Raw genomic sequence first — 21,658 nt, 5'->3', positions numbered from 1 at the left:
CTACTGGGCTGCTTGTGAGGCTGTGGCCTAGATTGGATGAATGCAGCTTACAATGAACTCTCCAAAGCCTGCCATTTAAAAAAACTAGATCATCTTACAGATCTGACCTAGGGCACAGCTGTGTCAACAGTTACTTAGCACAGCTGTATTAATTCAGGCTCTAGGGGAGAAGGTGGGAGTAGAGTGACAGCAAATGACTTAAAGCAGATCTACTGCCAATGGAGCATGAAGCTGTGCCCTCTATGACAGCAGCTGGTGGCTAAGGGACATATGGATGTATCCACATTACTCAGCCAGTCATTCCAGTCACATCCCTTCTGTTCACAGCTTGCTTGAAGGAATCTTGTGCTGTTTGAGCTGGTGTGCTCTTTGCCGTTAGTGATTTCCCCCATCCGGGAGCTCACCTCCATGTGAAAGCTCATTGTTAGCATTAGGCCTATGTGGGATGCCAAAAACAAGAACTCCACAGCACAACAGATTTTATCACTTCATTTTCTTGCCTAAAGCATACTGTAATTTCTTCTGTTTGGCTCTGTGGGTGGAACAGGCATTTCAGCATACACTGCCATGTTCATTACATGAAGTTCTTCCGTGCTAGATATATTAACATCTTTGTTATTACTGCCAGCCCTCTCCTCCCCCATACCAAGCAGTTGCCTGAGAGAGGATTTCTTTTAAGGACAGACTCCCAGTAGTAGTATTCTCCTTCTCCCAGTGAAGATCTCTTCAGAGGTCAGTTCCTTCTGCTTTCTTAGAATCCTGACTTCCCCAGATTTCTTAGAAAGTCATTATTTGAAGATGTTGAAACCACTAGCAAAAATATCACCCAAATTCTAGAAATCAGTGTCATAATTACCTCCTCATAATCAGTAACTACACAAAACCATAGTGTTTGAGTTAAAAAGTTCTATGCAGGAAAAAATGTTTAACATTTAGTATAAAATCAAAGTTTGACATAGCTTATTTTTCAAATGTCATCCTTCTGCTTATCAACTGACAATTAGACCACAATTAAAAAAGTAATCCTAAATACTTTTACGAGCCTTATAAAAAACATTCATAAAGTGCCACCCACAAAAGCACCTAAACAAGAATCTGAGAGAAATACCCATAAGGATGTTAATTTACTTAATTACTGCTGAGGAGTAAGCTCTCATTTGTGGAACTGTCAATTTAACAACCATACAACCAGCAAAAATACTGCTCCATAGATGACATCCCAAGAAAGCACATGTATGCTGAGCAGTCTTGTGGGGTTTTAAAATAAATAGGTACTAACATCACCCAAAACCAAGACCACTGGTAAGTGGGAAATGCAGATTCTAAAGGGAGTGATCATCCCAGGCTGTGGCCTTACCATGTGGTAAAACCCAGGCAGCTTCTACAGCAAACCTTGTACAGCAGACAGGTACAGATTTTAGCTTTTTACTGGGATAAAAATCATTCCCTGCTAGAAATAACAGAGAAAGATACTGGTCCTATGTTCTCTTCTCTGGCCTTGAATATACCATACCATATAAGCACCTTTCCTCTCCCCATCCCCAAAAGAGGGGCTCAGAACAACCACTGCACCACAGTGAACGTAGCTTGTTTTGCAGCAGCCTCCCTCTGCTCAACTACCCGAACAGTGCTCAGTTACCCAGAACACAAGGGGACAAGGCTCTGAGGGCTCCCTTCCACAAAACTCATGTCCCATATGAGATGTCTAGGGAGCAGCTGTGCATCTTCCCAACACCAGGTAGCTGCCTGTGGCCCACAAAACCTTCTCCACTCCACCAGCTAGTCCGTGTGGTGCTTCTGGTGGCGCACCAGCTGGGGCTGGAAACGAAAGCTCTCCCCACACTGGATGCAGTGGTACGGTTGCTCCCCAGTGTGGATACGGGTATGCTTGATGAGGTTGGAGTTACCACTGAAGCCCCGGCCACACTGGCTGCATTTGTAAGGCTTCTCACCAGTGTGGGTACGAGTGTGGTTAATGAGATCAGAGCTCTGCCCAAAACGTTTGCCACACTGCCCACAGGCGTAAGGCCGGATGCCGTCGTGGGTTCGCTGGTGCTGAAGGAGGTGGGAGTGCTGGCTGAAGCTTTTCCCACAGGCTAGGCACTTGTAGGGCCGCTCGCCTGTGTGCATGCGCTGGTGCTTGATGCAGGTGGAGCTGTCACTGAAGATCTTGCCACACTCACTGCACATGTAGGGCTTGAGCCCGGTGTGGATGCGCTGGTGCTTGACGAGGTTAGAGCTCTGGCTGAAGCTCTTCCCACACTCAGCACAGGTGTAGGGTTTCTGGCCTGTGTGGACCCGCTGGTGCTGGATGAGATGGGAGCTCTGACTGAAGCCCTTGCCACACTCCCTGCACAAGAACGGGCGCTCCCCAGTGTGCATTCGCTGGTGCTGGATGAGATGGATGCTCCGACTGAAGCCCTTGCCACACTCAGAGCAGATGGTGGGTCGCTCTGCACAAGGAGTGCGCTGTGAGACTGCTGATGTCCTTCTGTCCTGTCTTTTTACCAGGCTGATATTAGAAGAAGGTGGCTTAGTCACCCCTTCTTCCCCACAGCCACCTTGCTGAACCCCTGAGGAATCATGCCCACTTCCACGGCTGTTCCCCAGCTGTTCCTCTCCTCCTCTGGATCCCGCTGCCAACACATCCTGCAGATCTGTGCTTGCAAGGTGATCTGGAAGGGGACCTAGCTCATCATCTGGAAAAAAAGTATAACTGTAACTGTGATTCTTGGTGGGGAGTGGCACAGCAGAGAACGGGCAAGCTGTTACCCTAGGAAGCCTGATCTGCACTGTGTACGAGGAGCAGTAAAAGGAAGACTGACATGCCACAAACAGTAGAGCCAAAGGCTATGCTACAGGTGTCTCCTTGCCCCCAAGAAATCTTCACATCTTGTCTTCCTAATACCCTGTCTTCCTATACATACTCTTAACAGCAGGCTGTCAAAGGCTGTCTGCCTGCCCTGAGGGGAAAAGAGATCTCAATATGAGCTGCATGAAATAAAATGGCTGCTGAAGCAGTTCAAAAAGCATTTTACTTGCTCTGTCTTTATAATCTTATCTAACTTATTCCTCACCCATGTGTGTCTCCTCTGAGACCTCATGATCTTGTTCTTCTCCTTGGTCCATCTGTGCAGTTACATCAGGTTCAGCAATCAGGAATCCTTACAAAAGCAAACAAAAGTAATCTTAGTCGAATATTCAGCAAGAGCTTTTCATGTGTCTGAAAACCTACTGCCCCTTCTGAATATGGACAGCAAGCAGAGTGGTTGCCTGAAAGAAGGAAGTCAACTGAGCAACAACATTTATGGACATTCTGTATGCTACTGAGGTACCAAGAGTTAGAGACTTGCCTTAGAGGAGATTCAAGGTTGCCTCTCTTATGATAAGTGTTAGGACATAGACCAGACGTACTGGACTCAGAACTGGCTGACAGCAATGCTAGATACCAGTGTAAGCAATAAGCAAAACCCAGCCAAGCCATACTTACAGTTCTTTAATGACAGCCAAAAGACTCATTACTCTCCTAAGATTATTTTAAATGGAAATTTTTAAATTTCTTTAGTCACCAGAACCTGATTTTCTTACTTGCTACCTCATCTCTTTCTTCTCTTTCAAGAGTCTCAGGCTGAGGCAGCAAAACCCAACAAAACATGACGGCAATATGATATCTTGTCTACTTTAGCTGGATTCTGTTGGTCTCCAGCCTGGCATCCCTACTGAGCTCCAACAACCGCCATGGTTGCAGCTGTTGGGCAGGGTGCTCTTAAAAACACTGTCAGCACCAAAGATGAGAACTTTTCCTTCAGGATTTCCTATTTTAAGGCCAAAGCCAGCCAAACAGTAAGCAACAGCAGTTAGTATCAAGAGGACAAGCATTAGCAGTTGCTGCAGGAAAAAAAATCATGCAGAACAGAGAAAATAGTCACTTTATATTAAGAAGTAGGAATGAAAGATCGCAGGGAAAGGATACCACGTGGGTGTATGTAGGACCAGAGGCTGATGGCATCACAGCTAAAGCCGAGATCACTTATGGGAATATTTTCAAAGCATTAAAGACAATGCTTTCCCCCACCCCTTTTAATACTTATAGGTTCTTACTAGTTTGTATCACTTCAAAAACACCCCCTGAACTCTGCTTCAAGCTACCAATCTCTCTGGACAACTGATACCTCTGGACAGCTAGCTGAGCTCCAGATGGGATGGACTAACTGGACAGATGGCCACTGGTGCAAACCAATGCTGCAGACTGATGGGTACCTGCTCCTGGACCATTCCATCCTTCACCAACAGCTACTTTACAATAGGTAGTGGGTGATAAGGGATTAGACAGTGCCAGAACCAAGAAGACAACTCAGATGAAGGGAACAGTTTGAGACCTTGGATGCCTACAATTACAAAACCACCACTCTTGAAGTCTTTTATTCTATGTGACAAAGCTGGATAGAAAGAAAGGGAGCACGCAAAAGAGAAAGACTGCAATCTTGCACTGCAGAACCATAAAGGAAAAAAAAAATAATAATCAGACACACAAAAATGAAGCCTTAGCAAAAGAAGAGAGGCCTTAAAAGTTAATAATCTGAGTCCCTACTGTAAATATCTGCTGAATGCTGAAGTGGACCACCTCTGCAGATGGATCATTTCCAGCAGTTTCAAGCCAATACATGAAGGGAGGTTGCTTTCTGCAGCCCTCCAGCTCTCAGGACTTTGCCACTATTGAGACTCCTTGCTGCAACAGCCCAGCACAAGCCAGATCAAGCTGTCTTACGTGGTATGTACCAAGACAGCCCCACTCCAAAGCTGGAGGAGTCAAAATCATGTCCATACACAGACTTTCCCTCCAGGCAGCTGACCTCAAAGAGCAGAGCTTCCCTCCAAAAGCTGTCAGCAAACCTCAACTTTGGGAGAACAAAGCCCTCAGCATTTCAACATCTAACAAATGCCCAACAGCTGCCACCCAGGGAAACATCTATGCAAGCAGACAAGGTAGAAAGAAGAGTTCCTTTGTGACCCTGGAAAGATTTCCTGGCTTGGGTTGCTGCTATGCTCAGGTTTGCTACAGCAGCTCAGCAGAAAGCAGATAACCCCAAATACAATTAACAGGCTGGTCTGGAGCAAGGAAGAGTTTTGTCCTTTTCCCACAATCAGAGTCATGTCCCTGTGAAAGGAAGGGACAAACATTATCAACAGAGGGAACGTTCTTCTTTCAGGGATTTCATCCCTTACTAGCATATCCCTGGGCGTACTGCATTACTGCTTGAATGTGGGAACCAAGATGGGAACAACATCTGTGTATGTGGGTGTGTGGGGCTCCTGCAGGCACCATCCACAACTTTACTAAAACAGCATCAGAAGGGTATCTAATTTGGGCCTCCAGCAAGGCAACTGCAAATCCCCTGTGCTGTTCCTGCAGCCTTGGCTTTAGTATTGCAATAGTATTATCTAGATTTTGTAGCTGGCTCCTACAGTTTATGTTCTTTACCTTGGGTACTTATTTTCTCTTGTGACTACTCAGCTCTACATTCCTGCCATGGCTGTACCAAGCTGTGGAGGTTATGGGACTCATCCTAGTGCAGATCTCCATACTTGCAGCTTCTCATGCTCCTGCAGTGCCCTCGGTGGCTACGCACTCTCTGCACGGTCACTCCAGGCATGATAGCAGAAACCTGCAATCCAGAACAAGGTGTTCAGATCTTCCTCTTCCCAGCTATTATCTGGGATAGATAATGCTTGCAGTAAAAAGCAAAAGGTGAAGATATTATCACAGCCAACAGTTACTTATGTAGCTGCATGCGTTTCTTTTGGGTTTTACGAGAGCCCCTTTCCCTGTACCATACGTACTCATAACCTGCAGTGCTTGCCTGTGCCGGCTCAACCCTGAGCATAGCCAGGGGTGCTGAAGCACAGGCAGGTGAGAGCCTCTGTGGGGTGCCCTGCCGGGGCACTTCCAACGGTGTGTGGGGAGCAAGTGTGGTGTAGTTTTTGGGGAACAAGGCAGTGGCAGGAGTGTAAAGCTTCCTGCCTGTAACAGCCATAAGAAGCACTGGGTGGAAAACGGGGAGGGACCGGCCTCTGCTCGCCGGCAGGAGGATGGAGAGGAGAAGCTGCATAGCAGATAAGGGAAGCGAGCAGACAAGGGTGACCACTACATCAGAGCCTCCCTGAAACAGGGGTGAGCCGGCCCTCCCCTTCTTCGAGCTGCATTTTTGCTTCTCCTCTGGGAGAGGTTCTTTCTGTTCCTTCCTGCACACGGCCAAAGACAAAGACTCTGACGGGGGCCTCACACCCGGCTCCCGGTGCGGCTGGCCTCCTCCAGGAGCTGCGCGGCACAGCCCCGCGTGGGCTAGGGCACCCCATCCCGGCTCCCCGGTGCCGCCCCGTTCCCCAGCGCAGCGGGTGTCGGGAGTCCCGGCCCCGCCGTGCCGTGCCACGCCATGCCATGCCATGCCATGCCATGCCATGCCATGCCATGCCATGCCTACCTGCCGCCGCCGCCCGCTCCCACCCTGCCGTGCGCCGGCAGCAGCTTCCTGCTCCCCGGGCAAAGGGCGCTTCCTGGAGGGAGGGCGTTACCGGGACGGAGGAGGAAGCTGCAGCGCCGCCTTGACCGTTTCCGCTCTGCGCGGGGGGGGCGGGAGAGCTGCACTGCCATGGGCCGCCCGTCTGGGTGTCCAGTTCCTGCTTCCTCGGGGAAGCGAGGCCTGGCAGGAGGTGGCGTAGCTTACTCGCCGTTCCAGCCGCTCCGAAGCCTGATACCCAGTAGCTCACAGCAGGCTGTTGTCCAGAGGTGGGTGCCCGCCCGCCGCAGGGTTTTCGAACAGCACAGTTGTTCTGTAATCCCTATTTAGCTTAACCTAGATCAGGTGGCCAGGTTGGAGGGGGCTTTAATCAAGTTGGTCTAGTGGAAGGTGTTCTGCTTGTGCAGGGGTTGGAACTCGTTGATCTTTTAAGGTTCCTTCCAAACCAAACCGTTCTGTGATTATTGTATTTGCAGTAAGGTTCTTTGACATCACATTGTCAAGGTTAACTTTAGGGCAGAAGGAAAGCAGATGAAGTGGGATGTGTAGGACTTGTCTTTGGTAGGAAACAGGGCCCAGAGCAGCTCCATGTGAGGACATCATGGTGTGTGTGCAAGATGGGAGAGGAGATAGAAGTCACTTTGTTTTGGAATTACTGCCTCATTTGGAGCTTCCGCAGGGGAAAGATATGTACATAGTGCTTTACAACACAGTGCCTGTTCTCCTTAATTTCTCCATGTAATTCATACCTGGATGGAAGAAGGTAGATGAGTACATGTGTTTTTGTGAAATATGGTAGGCAATGTGAGACCTCAGGTGTGTAAATGAGTTCTTCCCTCACTGATGTTAGAGAAGTTCTATGCAGTAGGGGACCTGGATGTTTGCTGTTTTCTTGTCATGGTGACATTTGTGTTTTCCTGCCACCTTATCAAGGAACTGATGGGAGTGGGTTTGAACACAGAGAAGCCATATGGTTACAGATGCAGGGAGGAGACAGCAGATAATGCTGCACGAGGCAACAAATCCCAAGCAGCTTTTCACCTTGGCCCCTCTGTCCCAACTGATAGATGCACTGCCTTTTTGGGTGGTGTTTTTTTCACACCACCACTTACTCCAAGGTGATAAGTTATGCAGCCTTTCTAGGAGCTAAAACACCCAAACATAGTATGTGCTTAGCAGTGGTACAAAACAGGCTGGCTGTGAGATGAGGACCCAGTGAGGGCACAGAAAGGAGTGGGTTTCCAGGAACCTGGAAATCTTTCCTACTAACAAAGTGGAAAAATACCCTCAGAGCCACCTGATTCCCTTTCCGCTTAAAGCCATTGTTAGCAAGGCACAAGTGATTAGCATTAGTCAGAAACCTTAGTGACTGTCCTAAAGGGAATGGGAATTGCAGTAAGAGAAATGAAGGGGGTTTGGTGTGCGATGCTGAGGCTTTGTTTGTTAAGGTTTAAGCATCAACTGGCATTAAAGACTTACTCTGTTGAAGAACTGATGACTGCTAGGGGCTCATTACGTTGGCAGTCTGTAATTTCACTGGCTGTGGACAGATGGGAGAAATGGTCTTTCAAAAAGTAAGATGGGCATGAAAGGGAAGAGAGAGCTCCATCAGTTTATGAAACAGCACAACTGAGAGGCACGATGCTGTGTCCTTGTCATGCCTGTAGCAGACAGCATTTTCTTAGAAGTGTGGTGGGTTGAAGATCAGTATGTTCATGACCAAAGAACAAATGTATGCAGAAGACTGAAAGAGGAAAGTAACCCTGGTTGCTGGATCTTCATCCTTGCAGGTTTTTGAAGAGTGGTGGGGCAAAGCCGTGGGTGACCTGATCTGCTGCTGCAATAGTCATTCTCTGAGGAGGAGGCTGGACTTCAGAGGCCTCTTCCAATCAGCATCTCTGTGGTTGTGTGACCAAGATGTGGGTAATTGCAGTTACCCTGCATGTAGCACCCTGCAGACAATTCAGTAGTTAAAAGTTGGTAATCTGGGAGAAATCTTCAGAAGAGGGTTTGGCTATGTTAATAATGCACAAAGCAACAAAGTGCACAAAATGGGTCATGTGACCCTATTTCAGGAAAAAGGAAAAGAAGCAAAATGTCTCTGGGTTGATAACAATGGTAAGCCAACTGGATCACTATTCAAATACAACTGCCTGAATCTAGATAGATATTATCAACAAAGTTCTTGCATTTCAAAATAGCTGCATTAATTCAGAAACACCACTGTGTCAGGCCTTGGCTCCAGTTTTTTACTACTTCAGAGCAATCTCAGTGTTTGATGACTCTGAACTTCACCTAGCTGAAGTTTTTGTTTTGACAAAGCCAATGTATCAGTTTTAAAAGGTTCTATGCTTTTAGTGTTAAAATTATTTTGTCTTTAAAAAAGCCCACAATGCTTAACTTTCAGCTTTACAGGTATTTTGGTACTTTTGTGCCAAAAGGAACGCTGTGCCTACCCAGCAGCCTTTACAGTAATTCATTTACACTCAGCAGAACTGCCACCTGAAAGGAAGGAAGTTTACTCCAGTTGAAGTATTGTGGCTGCCCACTGAAGATTGTTTCTTAAACTTCTGTATTGATCAACCATTGATTGCTTGCACTGAAAGAGCTTTTGGTGCAGAGTGATAGATGAATCACTCCTATGTAGAGCACTGATATGCCACACAGCTGCTAAAAGAGAAATAAACAGGGAACAGTTTGCTGTCTTACTGTTTTTCAAGCCCATTTGACAGGAAACTCTGTTCCAAGTATTTCAGTTCCATCAACACAGTTTTCTATAGCCTAGATAAGAGTACGTGTTTACACTGCACAGTTAAGTGCAGTGCTTACCAAGAAGATACTGACAGCCCTTGGTTTTAATGTGGGGTATTGAAACACTTCCCCACCCCTCCCCCCAATAGTTTCTGATACAGGAATTACAGAATCATAGAGTGTTGAAGTTGGAAGGCACTCCGCGATATTGTCTAGTCCAACCCCCTGCTCAAGCAGGGTCGGCCAGAGCAGGCTGACCGGGACCATGAATAGTCAGGTTCTGAGTATCTCCATGTCTCCATTACATTTCAGGGAAAAAAAAAGTGAAAGAAGGCAAACTAACACCAGATTGATTGAAAAACTGGAAAGCAAGCAGTTGCTGTATCAACGCTAAAATGCAACTGCCCCAATCTAGGAATGTGCTCATGGGAAAAACAAGCAAACTGCTAAGCAGCTTAGCAGCATCACTCTGTCATGTTCCATTTTTTGGTAGCTCAGGGCAACTTCATTGTGTTTCAAGGATTCTGCAGACTACTATATGTGCCAGTTCTCAGGGAGGATTCCAGCTTAAGGTATTCATGTTGGTGTCTCATTAGTAACTGCTGCTTTGAGCTTCTTGCATTGAATCAAGTCTGTGAGCAGCCTTAAAGATCGATGCAGAAAGAAGAGCTTTCTGCCAGGATACTCAAGAACACCTGGCTGGGACTAAAACAGCCATCAGAGTTGTTGCAAACACATGGCCAAGTTGTGTGGCTAACAGCTCTTGAGGTGTCCTTTGTATTACCAACTTGGAAATTCTCTGTTATTCCCAGATACAAGGGTCGGAGGGGTTGTCAGTTACTCCTTGTCCTTCAATTACAGATATATTAAGGGAAGACTAAGTAAAAGAGCACAGAACTGGCCACGGCCATGAAATGGTGGCTCAAAGGGTCAAATGAGTCCTTGGCACCACCCTGTCAGCACAGAGAAGCATCTGCCTGCCACCATCTTGCGAAAGGCATTCTCCCTTTCTGTGGTATGAGTAAACAGGCTGCACAGGGAAGTTAAAAGATTTAGACTGTCTAACTAGCAAACTATTTAAATCATATGTGTCTTCTAGATTTTGCTCTCATATACTTGGGGATTAAGATGTTTGTGTACTGAAGGGGTCAGTCTTTCCCCATGTTTTCCCTCAGGCAGTTGGTGGTGTTGAATTACTTCATTTTAGGTGATGGCTGATCCAGAAATTGAGCTATATTTATGTGGTTATTTGATTAAATGTGTATTTTATCAGCCTTATCAGGTTAACTGTGTTATGCAAAGTAACAGTGAGCAGCTTCCAGTCCCATTGCAGCTTCATTTCAATTGGAACCAATTGGCTGATGAGTTCTAACTGAAACTGTGTTCGTGAAGTTGCATGCACATGCTTTATCTGCCCAGAGATAATGGTGACCCAGAAATTGAACTGTATTTATGTGGTGCAAGTCAGCATCTTTCCACTTTGAACCGAGGATAAATCTATAGCTAAACCATGAAGTACCACTATTCAGCAAGCCTTGCTGCTGTTTTGGGCTGTGTAAAGACTCAGCCACTTACTACCTAGTATATATGCTGCAATTTTTCTGCATAACAAGGACCATCACCGGTTTGGTGTGGCAGGCAGGAAGAGGGCCTGTGCCATCACTGGTGGATATGCAGTAGGTCAAATGAATGATGTCTTTGGGGACTGCACTGCTTGTGGAGCTCATTTAATCAGTCTAGCTACAGACCACCATGATTGATACTGACGAGGGCACATCTAAGGCAGTGCACTGTCCATCTTTGTTACAGCAGAAGATGGTAACTCTTCGTGTGACTGCTCTCCTTCAGAGATCTTCTGATGCTGAATGATGTTTGGTGTTCTGCACAGACAGACATCTGGCTATGAATCTAGCTTCGTTAAATCACCCTATTCATTTGGATCTTTGAGTTGCTGCAGGGCTGTGCATGCTTTAGGCTTATTTCCTGGATTTTGTGCTTGTTTCTTGCTATTAATTCGAATGCTTTTGTGGTGAAAGAAGCTAGTTTGCAGTTTTTCCTCCCTTTTCTTTAGAATGTGTAATCATAGGTTGGTTTTTTTCAGAATGCTGTTGTTTTTGTAGTCTCCGTATTTGCTGAAACAAGGCAGTAAAAATGACCCACAAAGCCAAATTTTTTAGTCAAACACATATCCAGTGAAGGTAGCAATGAAGATTATAGAGGCTCTCTGGTGAAGTCTGCAGATGAGAGCTTGACTTGTTGACTGTATGGCAGTGCATGTTTTTACTGAGGCTGAGGTCTTTCAGATGGTCACCTTTGAGGTATCTCTCTCGTTTCTATAAAAGTACAAACCACAGCAAGCAGTTATTTGGATAGTCAGTGTGAGTCAGCTGGTAGTAGTTTCATTTTCAGGCTCTTGGATGCTCTTCTATGACCCTGTACTTGCTGAGTTTGGGTCCAAGCTGAATATTTCTCCTCACCTTCTTAATTCAAGCCATATCATTCAGTAGGGATCTCAGTGAGTTTTAAAGGTTTCCTGGTGAACAAGCCCATAAAGAAGTGTGTACATAATAGCAAAAAAAGGTCACTTCTGAAACGTTACCTATTTTCACCTTCCAGGCTGCATTGTATGTCCTTGTTATTCTTGAAGGTAAGAAAATCTATTTAATGCTTAATAATTCCCTAGTAGTAACATGCTCTCATGCTAAACTGGGATGGAAAATCTGTTTTGGTGGGGAAGTATTCTTAGAGGTTTATTAGCTGCAGGACCAGCACAACATTTGAGTGTTGGGCTGAAACAAAATCATGTTCCCAAAGTGTTTCAGTTTGCTGCACTTGCTGCTGTTGAGTAGCTTCTGCTTGAAAGTAATTCCATTGGGAAATAAAAGGCCTCAGTTAATGGAATTATTTCAGTATATTTGGAATATGAAAAAGCCAAGCTATTAAAAATGCAATATTAATTAATTAAGCTTACAGTTTCCTCTTAGTGTTTGAGTGAGTGCTGTAATAAACTCTAGCAAGATAATACTAATAAAACGAATATAATTTGACAGAGTTGGCTTATTAGATATTATTGAGCATCAGTTGTGAGTTGTGTCTTTGTATTTACAAAGAATAAAAATGGCTGATTCATTAGCTGTCAGGAATACTTTTTGACATGTGTCAGGTTGTGACATTTGTGCCTTTATTTCATCAAAAATCTTCTACAGGATTTTAAAGAGATTTCTCACTTGAGCTTTGTGAAACTGCTCAGGAGGAAGACAAGTACAAAACCACCTTTGTGTAATCTATAGCACTTGGACAAGCCAGGGTTTAGTGATTAGTTTGAGATCAAACATTTCAGTTGCTGGATTTGGAAGTGAATCCCAATTTTCACTCTTAACTTGCAGCTCCCAGGTGATGTTCTCAAACCATTGTCATGGCCAGAATTTCAACCTGAAGACTATAATTATGTTGAACTGTTTGGTAGCAACCTTTTTCTGTGTGCACTGTGCTTTCAGATCACAGTGATGTTATAACAACAGATGGGAGAGTGTGTTATTTTTGACATTGACTATCCCAAATTGAAGCAGCCTTTTCAGATCAGCTGGCACAAGAGAAATGCATCCTTGCAGCGCTGGATGCATGGCAACAGTGGGCATGGCCAGCGTATTTGTGGCTATCTTGCAAGTCGTGTTAAGGACAATAGAAAGGGCTTCTTCAAATACATAGCGGATAAAACTAACACAAGAGGCAATATAGGCCCACTGCTGAACGAGGTGGGTGCCCTGGAGACAGAGGATACAAAGAAGGCAGAGGTGTTGAATGCCTTCTTTGCCTCTGTCTTTACTCCTGCAGACTCTCCCCAGGGGCCCCAGATTCCTATAGCCCCAGAAGGAGTCAGGATAAAGGAGCAGTTTGCTTTGGTAGATGAGGATTGGGTTAGGGATCAGTTAAGCAATCTGGACATCTATAAATCGATGGGTCTGGATGGAATACACCCACGGGTGCTGAGGGAGCTGGCGGAGGTCATTGCTAGGCCACTCTCCATCATCTTTAGTAAGTCGTGGGAAACAGGAGAGGTGCCTGAGGATTGGAGGATGGCAAATGTCACGCCAGTCTATAAGAAGGGCAAGAAGGAGGATCCAAGTAATTATAGACCAGTCAGCCTTACCTCCATCCCTGGAAAGGTGATGGAACAACTTATTCTTGACACCATCTCTAGACATATCAAGGATGGGGGGGTCATTAAGAGTAGCCAACATGGTTTTACCAAGGGGAAGTCATGTTTGACCAACCTTATAGCCTTCTATGAGGGAGTAACTAGGTGGATGGATGATGGTAGAGTGGTAGATGTGGTTTTTCTTGATTTCAGTAAGGCATTTGATACTGGCTCCCACAGCATCCTCATAGGTAAGCTAAGGAAGTGTGGGCTTGATGATCAGGTAGTTAGGTGGATCAAGAACTGGTTGAAAGGAAGAAGGCAGAGAGTTGTGGTCAATGGGGCAGAATCTAGCTGGAGGTCTGTGACTAGTGGAGTCCCTCAGGGGTCGCTGCTGGGACCAGTGCTGTTTAATATTTTCATCAACGAGCTGGATGAGGGAACTGAATGTACCCTCAGCAAGTTCGCTGATGACACTAAGCTGGGAGGAGTGGCTGACACACCAGAAGGCTGTGTTGCCATTCAGTGAGACCTGGACAGGCTGGAGAGTTGGGCAGGGAGAAACTTGATGAAATTCAACAAGGGCAAGCGTAGAGTCTTGCATCTGGGGAGGAACAACCCCATGAACCAGTACAGGTTGGGGGTTGACCTGCTCGAAAGTAGTGAAGGGGAAAGGGACCTGGGGGTCCTGGTGGATAGGAGGATGACCATGAGCCAGCACTGTGCCCTTGTGGCCAAGAAGGCCAATGGCATCCTAGGGTGCATTAGAAAGGGTGTGGTTAGTAGGTCAAGAGAGATTCTCCCCCCCTCTACTCTGCCTTGGTGAGGCTGCATCTGGAATATTGTGTCCAGTTCTGGGCCCCTCAGTTCAAGAAGGACAGGGAACTGCTGGAGAGAGTCCAGCGCAGGGCAACTAAGATGATTAAGGGAGTGGAGCATCTCCCTTATGAGGAAAGGCTGATGGAGCTGGGTCTCTTTAGTTTGGAGAAGAGGAGACTGAGGGGTGACCTCATCAATGTTTACAAATATGTAAAGGGTGAGTGTCAGGATGATGGAGCTAGGCTTTTCTCAGTGATGTCCAGTGATAGGACAAGGGGTAATGGGTGTAAACTGGAGCATAGGAGGTTCCATGTGAACATCAGGAAAAACTTCTTTACTGTGAGAGTGACAGAGCACTGGAACAGGTTGCCCAGGGGGGTTGTGGAGTCTCCTACGTTGGAGATATTCAAGGCCCGCCTGGACAAGTTCCTGTGTGATGTACTCTAGGTTACCCTGCTCTTGCAGGGGGGTTGGACTAGATGATCTTTTGAGGTCCCTTCCAACCCTTGGGTTTCTGTGATTCTGTAATGGGACATTGGGGCTCCACGTGGTTGAGAAAGAGGATGCAGGGCAGTACACAGCCGTAGTATGCAACAGCTTTCAGCATTGTCTCTGCCAAAGTAAATTTCAGCTACATGTGCATGGTGGGTGTAAATTCTTACTTTGAAGTCCTTGTCTTTCTGTGTTGGGCTGCCTGGATCAGAAACTTACTCGATTATGTTATGATGCATAGATTATGTATTCACAGTTAGCAGCTTCTGCCTTTCTCTTGGAGTTCATGTGATGATCTAGACGAGAACACTTGCATGTTATACTTTTGATTAAAGGTTTGTTACACTTGCAGTTAGCATCTACACTTGTGTTACAAGTCTAAAACCAAGATGTTAGTTTGACTTTTATACCCAATCATTTAAGCTCCTAAATGTGCTGAGCTCTTACTGAGCTTCCTTGTTTAGTTATTGAGTGCTAATTTTAGACACAGTTTCAAATCTTGTTTTTTCTGTCTCTTCATCCAGTGCTTGAATTTACCAGCTAGGAAAATCAGACCTGTATTTGGGAATCTGTGTTAACATAGCCATTGAAGTCAAACCAGTCCAGCAAGGTTTACTGAAAGTTGGATTTAGCCTTCAGGAAGTCTGACCCACAGTGCTGATGAGGACTTTCCTCCCTGTTCTGGGCATCACGGCCCTAGAGATGTTATAGTTCTTCAGGAGTACCATGGCGCAGAAGGTTAGTCAGAGTTATGCGTTGTTCTGCTTTCCTGCTTTCTTCGCTCTCAACACCACCCTCTGCTTTTCGTTTCAGGGCTACCAGAGCATGCACAGAAATAAGTACTTGCTCTCTCTTCTGAATAACCCCCTGTCGCCTTTCATTCTAGTTCCTTTATTTTGTGGCCTGGAGTAGAGGATGAGAATGAGTTTTCTCCTTACAGTGCTCCCTTGATATTGTCAGTACCCAGCAAAGCACTCTGGCTGCCTGCCTACCTTGCCTTCCCTCAAGCCTTGAATGTTGAAGACAATTTCATCTGTTGTGCTTCAGTGACTTGAACGTGCCAGCTCTGACTTGAGCCAGAGGAATGCAAGAACATGGAATAGAAACCAGGCTCTGATGACACTGCTGTTTGAGGCCACTCATTTTTTGCACCTTTTAGTTAGTGCACGTCTGTCAGGTAGGAAATGAAGATTTTTTTTCCCTTCTTGTCCATTAGAATGGACAAACAAGAGGTTTTAGGCTGTTTGAGATGCATCCTATCTTATTTTGAAATAGCTAGGTGACTGAACTATGTTATGGCAGGTGGTTTCAATGTTGATAGAATCTTTGCTTGTCATGGCAAAACAGTCTTTGCCCAGAAGCAGTTAGCTTTTTAGAAGCAAGCGGTTATAATTTGTGTGGAGTTATTTTCATTCAGACTGCAGTAATTTTCTAACTTGGACATGCCAAATTCAACTTATGACAAAAGACATAGGATTTGTTTCTGCTTCTGACACAGCAGCTGTTTCAAATGTCAGGATCCAGTTTTGTAGGGAAACTGTTAAAACATTCTATTTGGGTTTTGGTTAGCATCAAAGACAATATTCTAGATGTGTCCCTAGGCATTAATATATATGATGAATGCTGATTCTTAATACATTCTTGCTGTGTTGTGTGACCTCCCAGTAGGACTCTCCCTTCCTAAATCAAATCCAAGTAAAATGCTTCCCAGCATGACAAAGAAGTGGACCTTCTCAAGGTTCAGGGACTTAGTTAGGAATCTGCCTTCTTGAAAGTAAACTCTGGCTATATGCAGGTTCCTGGTAGATAACTTGTAAGCCTGTGTGGAAATGCTGCCAAGGTAGTAAGAGATTTCAAAGAGCAAATATGTATGATATCCTGTACATCCCACAAGTAAATACACATACTGTCTTTCAACAGGGCACCTTGTCAGAGGGCTTGTAGGTGACTGTGTTACTTTTGATCTGCACTGCCTGCAATCAGCCAGGTACATCGAGGTCACATGGAGGAAAGGCAACCTGCGAGTGGCCAAGATAAGACAGGAAGCAAACGTCTTTGTCATCTACTGCAGCAGAGCCCATGTGTTCCCCAATGGCAGCTTGAGCCATTGCACCATGCAATGGGAGGATGAGGGAGAGTATGTGGCAGAATGATCAGGATGGCGTGTATTTGCGTCAAGAAACTTTAACCTGAAACTGAACAGTAAGTCAGCGTGCAATGTGTGTGTGATGATATATGTTAAGTAGGTGGCCTTGCAAATGGTGTCTTTTTGGGTTGGGCTAATATTAGTCTTTTTGCTGTGCAAGGGCCACATTTGAGAGAGAAAAACAATTAGTTAAATAAGTCACATTTCCTGCTTGCCTCTTCTTTTAATGACAACAGGTCTTGTGTTCATGGGCCAGCTCAGCTCTGGGTAGTGAAATCATAGCTTCCTAATGAAATGGTGTGAGCACTGCTACCCTGGAACCCAAGGCTGATGTACCCTTTGGATTTTTCTGTAATACAGAGAGGCTTACAAGAGTACCTGAGTATCACACAGTGATAGTAAAATGCGTGAGCATGTCTTCACCGCCTGTTCTTGTCACACCTTACAAGTGTCTCAGTGGTGTAAGGCAGAAAGAGCAGCCAATGAGCCGGGCTGTTGTCTCAGGTCTGTCCCAGTGTCATGTGTTACAGGCTCCGTATTTGCTTTGTGGAAAGAGACCCTTTGGTTGTAAAATCCTTAGAGAAAATGAAGGAGGCAACCTTTAACTTTAGAAGTTGGCTTCTGACAACATCCTACTTACAGGATGTTATAAAAATAAAGATCAGTAAAGCTAACACGGTACAGCAGGATGAAGGCACAGTGTTTTCTTATAACTGAATTTTCCTTGTAGAACAAAAGGAGACGTTCAGAAGAGATGCTGTTTATGTACTGTTCTATATTCTCATAGTATCACTAGGAGTTGTAATTACTACTGTCTCGATTGCACTGATATGGCGTTTTCAGAAGCACAAAGAAAGGTCAGGTAAGATATCCTATTCAACACTTTCAAAATACAGAAAACCTATTTAAATAGCCAGTCACATGTAGATTCAGTTCTTTATCTTTCAGGGAGTATTTGACAGTGCAGCTTCTCTTATGAGTTAGGTTAAGAAGAGCAGGCTTCAGCTTTACGCTGTGGTCAGTGCCGGAGGCAGCATGTGGCTCAGCAGGGACTGGCTGCTTGAGGCTTTTTGACATTGATGTGAGGACTTTCAGCCCTACCTGCTGCCAAGGCCATGTGCTGGGAGTGTCAGAGCTGGTCTTGTCTGTCTGCAGAGTGGACTTGTGGCCTTAGGAGGTCCCAGCAGCTGCCCTTTTCCTTATTTGTGTCATCTGCTGAGAGGTCTTGTCATCTGGAGGTGGGACATAGAAGTGTCTAAAGGAAGGCAGGCAGAAGTCAGCCCAGGAGCTGTCGTCTGAATTCCCTCTTTGTTGTTGCCCACAGTCTGAATTTGTTTTCAATTAAATGTGGGGGATTTTTCCTTCAAGAAAATTATGAAAATCTTGTGCAGGGACTAGGTGGTGCAAACCCTACTGAGCAAAGGAAGAAAGATTTGCTGAGAAGCAACAAAGAAGCTAACCCAGCAACAGCTGACAAGCTGACCTATTTTTCTGTCTCCAAATTCCAAGATAGTCAGAAGCAAAAGCAAGTAAACAAAGCAAAACCTGAATGAGAGTAAACTATCGTAGAATCACAGAGTGGTTTGAGTTGGAAGGGACCTTAAAGTTCATCTAGTTCCACCCCCCTGCCATGACCTTATTTCTATATTCAGCCAATTCAAAATGTATTTGCTTTCATGCTACAGGTCAAAGGGCCTCTTAAAGTCATAAGTAAGCAATTTTTCCAAGATTCCCCAGTACTGTGTTTGCAAGTGCAAGCATGAAATGCTTCACAGGAGGGAGCTCTCTCTTAATAGCTGGAATTGGATGGAGGGAGACTAATAATTTAATCTTTTCCACTTTAGAGATGGCTAAAATGTTAAGAACAATACAGCATTTTTGTATAACATGAAGGGAAGTTAGCTCATAATTTCAGTTTCTATAAAAGCATTAATTAACTGAAAGACAGTAGATTTAGATTAGACATTAGGAAGGAATTCCTGCAGTAAAGAAGAGCTTTAACAGGATTTCCCATTGAGTTGTTCACTGAGTGGTAAGCAAAGTTCAGATTGAGGCAGAGGACGTGATACTGCCCACACAGGGCTTCTGTGCTCAGGCTTAGGGCAGTGTGTTTGTGCTCCCCTATGCTGTGCTCAGGGACTGAGCTGCCAGTGGAGCTAAAGCTCAGACCCTTCCGTACCTCTGGTCATGCAGAGCCGCATTTAGCTCTACCCAGAATGCTTGGGTGGCTCTGCCCAGTGTTCCTGGCAGATGCCAGCACAGGAGTGAGCTGTTGGCCTGAAGCCCTGCTCCCACCAGCTGAACACAGAGGAGAAAGAGTGGCAGTGATGCCCTGGTGTCCCAAAGTGCTTGGCTGTCCAGGTAGAAGCATTCCCTGTTGTGCCACTTCCTACAAGAGGCTGCTCAGGCTGTACTTGTGGGTGCCACCATGTCCTTCACACTTAGACCCACATCTTTCCCCAGGGGCTGTGGGAAAGGCCTGAGCTCTGGAGCTGTGAAGCTCTGAGCAAGAGCCAGCATCTGCTGGGGCTGTGCTCCTCTGCCCATGGGGGTGGTGGGGGCTGAAGGAGGTCCTGCAGGTCTGTGGGCAGCTTGTGCTGTGCTTGAGCCCTGCTGTGACTACACGCATCCTGCTTTGTGCAGGCAAGAGGCAGGAAGGGGTGGCTGATATGGAGGAGTTGCTGCAAGCACTCACATCCATTGATGCTGTTCTGCAGGCCAGCGCTCGCCCAGGGTTCTGTCATCTCCCCCATTTCCATATACCTCTTGAAGACCTGGCCATGAGTAAACCAGCCCTGTGTGTATGCAATGACATAGTGGGACTGGGGCTTAGGGTGAGCGCCTCCCTTCTCTCTCAGCTGGCTTTGAGATAGTATTGCAATTCTGCTGTTCCTCACATAAATCTGATTCTTTGTTCACTTTGAAGGATTGGTGGAATCCTGAAGACAAACCTCTCTGTGGATCAGTTTGTTTTCCAGAGCTGATGCCCTTCTCTTTTCTCTGCTGAAGGTCTTCTAGGAGAACCCATGAGGAACTCCTTGGAAAGCAGATATTGTAGTTAACCCTGAAGAGAGTTCACCCCCGGCTTCTCTTTGCTTCCACTAAGAGATGTCATTGTGTAAAGAAAAGAACCTCATGGATTTCTGGAGGCCAGATCAGGGCTCTGGCCTCAGTCCCCACCTCTCCTTGGGCGATCCATACTTCTGACTGAATGGACAGGGGAATGGGGCAAACAGCTTAACAGCTCAGTGGACATGGGTAGTTTGTGTCACCCTTCATTTAACGCATATGGTGTGAATAAAAACAGTTTAAATTGGTATGTTTAAGCATGATTTTACTTCTGTTGTTTGCTTAGGTAGAAGTTATTTCAAACTGTATTAGGGAGTGGGAACATGCAGCGGTTTAATTTCAGAACTGTTGTTTTAGAAGGAAGAAAGAAAAGGAAAGAAAACAGAACATTGCTAGCATATGGGTATAGCCATATATGTAATTGCCATTAATGAACAGCCTTGGTAATTAGACATATTTTCTGTGATGCCTGTGCTAAATTTTATCTTAAATGGTGTGTTAGTAAATTTTAAGATGGCTTTATCTTGGTTATAAGATGATGCTTGTATGTTTCATAAAATATCTTTTTTACAGATTGTAGAATAAAAGGGTGGTGTTATTACTAAAAAGGTGTTCCTTGATGTCATTATGAACTAGGGTTGTTTATGTAACCTCTTTTGCTGTTTGACTATATCTTAGTACATGTTCTTTCTCTTGGTAAAATCTGTGGCTTTGTATTCTAACCCTGCTTTGGGCAAGACACATTGTGGGTGTCTCTTCAGAGCCAACAGATGACTGTGATTACAGTCCCACTTTCTGATGGCCCTTCTTCATTGGGAAAAAAACCCAAACCCAGCCCCTTTCTCATCTTGTTCTTGCAGGGTCATTCTTGCTTTGCTGTGGAGTCTACAGTGTCCCATCCTTCTTTTGGTTTTCAAAACTGACCACAATATTCTTGTTGAATTTCAAAGTAGTCGGGGTAGTAACTCCCTGTCTTCATAGCTCTTGCTCCTCCTACTTTGCTCAGAAAGGAAATGTGTTTTATTGAAGGGAATCACCTGCTATCTCACATTGAGGCTTATAACAGAAATAATCTGTCTGAAGGCAAAATCCAGGTTTACCTTCTAGTCTATGGCGTAAGCTTATGAGTCTTCAAGGTGAGAGAGCTCTTTAAACCGTTATTGGGTATTTGGGGGGGGGAAGGAGCTGGTTGTGCTGTTTATCTATGAGAATTCAGTGAGGATAGGCTTTGACTGAGAAACAGTCAAATCCCTGACTACTACTTCAGATTTGCTTCACTTCAGAAAGTGCTGAGTTGTGCGAACTGTAGATGTGTGTTGCACTAACCAGGTGACTTGGATTAGGAAAGAAAGGCTTACAGGTGTCTGTTGTTCAAGATGATACAACTGGTGTAAGTAAATGGAAACCATGCCTCTGATGGAAAGTGTTTGTTAATGGTTGAAATTCCTCACCTTTCCATGTGTGTCATTACTCTAAAATGATAATTTTACATGTTTATCATTAAAACATTCTATGTTCTGGGTTTGCAACTGACTTCTTCATGCTTTTCAGAGCAATCAACAAGAAGCATGCAAGCTTCCTTAGGGCTTCAGTTGCATCCTTTCTCTTGCAGTTGAACACCAGCCCTGCAACTGGAGCTGCACACAAGGGTATGTGGTGTGGGGCAGCAAAGCTATGTCTTGGTTTGACAGGGAGCATTGCTCTTTCTTGGTTGATGTCCAGGTG

At 45.2% G+C, this 21,658-nt stretch overlaps 2 protein-coding genes across 11 annotated transcripts in view; one reads left to right on the top strand and one right to left on the bottom strand.

Annotated features, from left to right (window-relative positions):
- Positions 1–249: 249 nt before the first annotated feature.
- LOC308218947 (uncharacterized protein) lies at positions 250–20,912 on the bottom strand (the record flags this gene model as incomplete). The annotated part of the gene is made up of 4 exons (XM_080613486.1): positions 250–2,699; positions 3,078–3,164; positions 6,483–6,701; positions 20,858–20,912. 4 exons carry the CDS (start codon positions 20,910–20,912, stop codon positions 1,780–1,782), a joined length of 1,281 nt encoding a protein of 426 aa, XP_080469612.1. The 3' UTR covers positions 250–1,779.
- LOC308219433 (uncharacterized protein) overlaps positions 6,654–21,658 on the top strand; it is a 41,969-nt gene continuing 26,964 nt past the window's right edge. For 5 of the 10 annotated variants that reach the window (XM_080614374.1, XM_080614372.1, XM_080614375.1 and 2 more), the window contains exons 1-5: positions 6,705–6,787; positions 8,309–8,636; positions 15,243–15,456; positions 15,659–15,895; positions 16,639–16,920. The gene's annotated coding sequence lies outside the window, so the exon portion shown is untranslated. Of the gene's footprint in view, positions 6,788–8,308; positions 8,637–15,242; positions 15,457–15,658; positions 15,896–16,638; positions 16,921–17,594; positions 17,727–19,116; positions 19,226–21,658 lie in introns of those variants that run through there. The other 5 variants (XM_080614373.1, XM_080614376.1, XM_080614367.1 and 2 more) reach the window with 5 other exon arrangements.

Source organism: Psittacula echo (assembly GCF_963264785.1).
Source record: "Psittacula echo genome assembly, chromosome: 3".
Lineage (NCBI taxonomy): Eukaryota > Metazoa > Chordata > Aves > Psittaciformes > Psittacidae > Psittacula > Psittacula echo.
This window is presented reverse-complemented; position numbering and strand designations above follow the sequence as displayed.